Source organism: Vairimorpha ceranae, assembly GCF_000988165.1.
Source record: "Vairimorpha ceranae strain PA08 1199 chromosome Unknown NODE_173, whole genome shotgun sequence".
Lineage (NCBI taxonomy): Eukaryota > Fungi > Microsporidia > Nosematidae > Vairimorpha > Vairimorpha ceranae.
The window spans coordinates 1,424-5,229 of NW_020169468.1; the positions used below are offsets into that span (position 1 = coordinate 1,424).

The following is a 3,806-nucleotide window of genomic DNA, read 5'->3' on the forward strand; positions in this document are numbered from 1 at the left end:
AGCTACAAACATTTATAATTGTTTAAATAGTTAGTTTTATTTGTTACACTAACACAATGCTTTAATTAGTTAAATAAAAAATTATGTGGCAAAAAAGGGAATATTTTTATTTAAAATTTAGTATGTCCATCTTTCACTCTAAATAATTCGTTGCATCTACTGTTCATGCTTTTTACCAGGTTTTTACACACATCTACATCTATCTTATTCCACTTTTCTTCAACACATTTCTTAAATTCATTTATATTTTTTGGTTTCCTTTTCCCTACTTCTACCTTAAGAACATGCCATAGATTTTCTATATGATTTATATCTGGTGATTGTGCAAGCAATCTAAAGTTAAAATTTTTTGATCTGACAAATAATCTCTAGTGCATTTACTTGTATGCTTCGGATCATTATCTTGCTGCAAAATATAATTTTTTAATTTAATTTTTTTGCGGAAGGCGCAAGATGTGTATCTAAAATTCTACAATATGCTTCGCTGTTCATTTTACCGTCAATTATACATATATTTCCAATACCTGCACTCGAAAATAATCCCCAAACCATGATGTACCACCACCATGTTTTACTGTGGGTTTTAAATTTTTTTTATTATATCGTTGACCAACTTTTCTTCGCACATAAACTCTTCCATCAGAGCCAAATAGATTTATCTTTGTTTTACCACCAAAAATAACCCGATTCCATCTCTTATCAGAGTAGCAAGCATGTTTACTTGCTTACTGTTTTCTTACCATAATATGCCTTTTAGAAAGAATTGGTTTTTACATGCAATTCTACCATGTAATCCTATTTTACACAAATTATCTCGTATACATCGAGGAGGTATATTTTTTTAGCTATTTTCTTGAATTCTACAGCAAACTTAATACTTCCAATTTGTGGATCCGCATTTATTTTTTTTTCGAACAAGATATATCATTACTATTAAGTAATGAAGGCCTATTAGAACCCGATTTTCTTTCCCATTGTCCCGTTTCATTATTTTTTTTTGAAACCGTCGATTGGCTTATCAAGAACTTTTTTGAAATTTCTTTTTGTTTACAGCCAATTTCTAAAAAAGCCTTAATCTCGGACTTTTCACTCAATAATTTTTGTGTTATAAGGGATAAAAATAAAGCCTTTTATAGTTTTAAATTAAATTTTCCCGCCAAAAAAACATTCCATTTTTTTGCCACCTAAAATAAAAAATTTTCTGTTAATATCAAAAAAGTTTTAAAAAAACATAGTAATTTTTTCCAGTGTATTTCAAATTTCCTATCAAGGTAAAAAATCAAATGATGTGGCTATAAAGTGAATGATTACTATACTATTCAAATATTCCTTTTTTTGCCACTACTGTATATAAAAAGTTTAAATCTTAACATTTTTTTATTTTTAAACCCTTCTTTTTAAAAAATTTGTAAAATTCTTTGTATTTTTTATTAAGAACTAGTAGCATCATTTTGGGGTTCATTTCTACGAGCACGGAACGGTGTTTTTGTGCGTTTTTCCTTGCTTGTATTTAGTTATATTAATCTTATATAAGGTGTCTATAGCAAATTTTAAATTTATTATAAAAATTGTAATTTGTAGTTAAAAACAATAAAATAAGTACATAAATAAAAGCACATCAAAACCAATAAAAAAAACACACATTAAATTTATGATCCCGTTTTCAACGGGGTAGTGTAAGCTAGTAAGTTTTCTAAAACAAAATTTTTCATAACCGAAATATTTAACAAGGGCCTAATAGAGTTTCTTTAAAACATGTGTACATACCCCCAGGGACGGATCAGTGCGGTTATTTCCCCCCAGAAATAAAATAATAAAGAAATTTAATTATTTTCGTTCATTTCGGTCAAACATTCTAATATTTTATAAAACTCGCTATCTCTGAATCTTTCACGCCACATATATTCTGCAAGATATGAATTTAAGTCTTCCTTTTTATCGCCTTTCATTTTTTTTATATAAATTTTATTCTTATTCCAATACGATTCAATATGTTGCGTATGGACACCATTATCAGGATTAACAAAATTTAAAGAATGGTTTACTGTATAATGTTGAAAACCCAAGCCTGTAATATCCCCATATTCAGCCCATTGATCTGAATAAATAATCGTACCAGGTAAACATATTCTTCGAATAGTATAAAGGTGGGTGGCTTTATCTCTTTGGGCCACAATCTCCATGTATCCTCTTTTTAATACATAGCTTGTATTAACTATCCCAAAAACCTAGACTTGATGTTCTGACGTTCGTCTTCTATAATATTTTTGCTTGTGAACAAACAAGCTTTTATCAATTTGGCATATAATGCCAGGACCACCAAGGGAAATAGTATTTCTAATAAAGAACTCTACATATGCATTTCTAAAACTTCTACACATGTCAGTTACCTTATCGTGTCCTATTCCTTTAAAACGTCAATGTTTTTATGCGAGGTGTTTATGCTCCAAAGGTAAATGGCGTACACTCCCATTTGTAAATCAATTCGTGTGTTTTTCAAAAAACGAAATGTTTCTGATTGAAAGTGTTGTTTTAAACATAAGACATTGATTGTTTCTGCACTTCTAAACAAATTTGTCTTTGATCTTACTGCAAGCTAGCCAATATATACCTCTAGAGTAATAAACAAAACACATGCTTCTTTTAGTTAATCCTTTAGACTTGAGAAAGTTAATAGAACAATTTATATCAGTACCAATAACAATAACTGGTAAAATATTAAAAAAAATTATACTGCGATCATTTTTCCTTGGGGGTAATAACCGCACTGATCCCCAGAGATATCGCAACTAGCACTTTTTTCTAATTTTTGTTTTATTTTTAAAACATATTATTTTTTTTAACAAAATTTCAATTTAGTTAAAATTTTATATTTAGTTTAGTACCAAAAATGAAATTATCATTAATTTAACTTATAAAAATTGAATTGTTTTTTATGTAAATTTTTATCAAAAATTGAGGTTTATAAATAATTAGTGTTTCTTTTCACCAGAGATATAATTACTAAATTTCGCGCATCCAGCTCGTGACCGAAACCCAGAGAAACAAAGCACTTTTCGTACACATTTTACTGTATTTATATTTTTTTACTTTAAACTCGCCTGACTTTAAATCCACAAAAAAATATTTTATACAGATTCGAATCCTGCATACTTTTGTAATATAACAAGACAAAGCCCTTTGTGGCATTATCCATCTATGTTCAAATAAAATTTTTAAGGGCAATTTTACAAGTAGAGGAGTGTCTGACAATAATAGGCTGTTTAAAATTTGGTTAATGTTACCCAGATTGACTCGAAAAGTGGATTTATATTTTTTTGTTTTTTATTTTAAAAAGTGAAATTCAGAAGATTGAGAACAAAAAAGCTTAAATATAATTGTCGTAGAGATATAAATATTCTAATAATTTTTAACCCCAATTCCATCATGCCCGAAACTAAAGAAATAAATAATCTTAACGTTAATAATATTTTAGAAATATATACGGACCTGTATGTAAATATCCACAGACGTTGTTCGATTACAAAAGAAAGAAATTTTGAACATGTAAGAGTTCAGAATAAAATTTTCCTAGCTATAGTAAAAAAGTTCAAATAGAAAGAAGATTATTTTTGCTAATGTTGAAATTCTAAAAATAACGTTTTTGAAAATAATAGAGCTCTGGTTAGTTAAAGCTAATACTAATTTAATAGCTTTTATATTACGAATTTTAAGAAAAGGAGTTTTTAAAGTTTTAAAGACGGGGGTTTAAATAGATTGGTGAAAAGTTTTATCCTAATCTAAATTACATAAAAAACAAAAACTAA

General features: G+C 28.0%; 3 protein-coding genes across 3 annotated transcripts; 2 read left to right on the forward strand and 1 right to left on the reverse strand.

Moving 5' to 3' along the window:
* Window positions 1-774: 774 nt before the first annotated feature.
* On the forward strand, window positions 775-1,188 carry AAJ76_1730002198 (hypothetical protein; the record flags this gene model as incomplete). The annotated part of the gene is made up of 1 exon (XM_024474248.1): window positions 775-1,188. The coding sequence occupies one exon, from the start codon at window positions 775-777 to the stop codon at window positions 1,186-1,188; it is 414 nt and encodes a 137-aa protein (XP_024329663.1).
* Window positions 1,189-1,823: 635 nt separating this feature from the next.
* Window positions 1,824-2,183, reverse strand: AAJ76_1730003606 (hypothetical protein; the record flags this gene model as incomplete). The annotated part of the gene is made up of 1 exon (XM_024474249.1): window positions 1,824-2,183. The coding sequence occupies one exon, from the start codon at window positions 2,181-2,183 to the stop codon at window positions 1,824-1,826; it is 360 nt and encodes a 119-aa protein (XP_024329664.1).
* A 1,243-nt stretch (window positions 2,184-3,426) lies between these two features.
* On the forward strand, window positions 3,427-3,597 carry AAJ76_1730004850 (hypothetical protein; the record flags this gene model as incomplete). Its single annotated transcript, XM_024474250.1, has 1 exon — window positions 3,427-3,597. One exon carries the CDS (start codon window positions 3,427-3,429, stop codon window positions 3,595-3,597), a length of 171 nt encoding a protein of 56 aa, XP_024329665.1.
* Window positions 3,598-3,806: the final 209 nt, after the last annotated feature.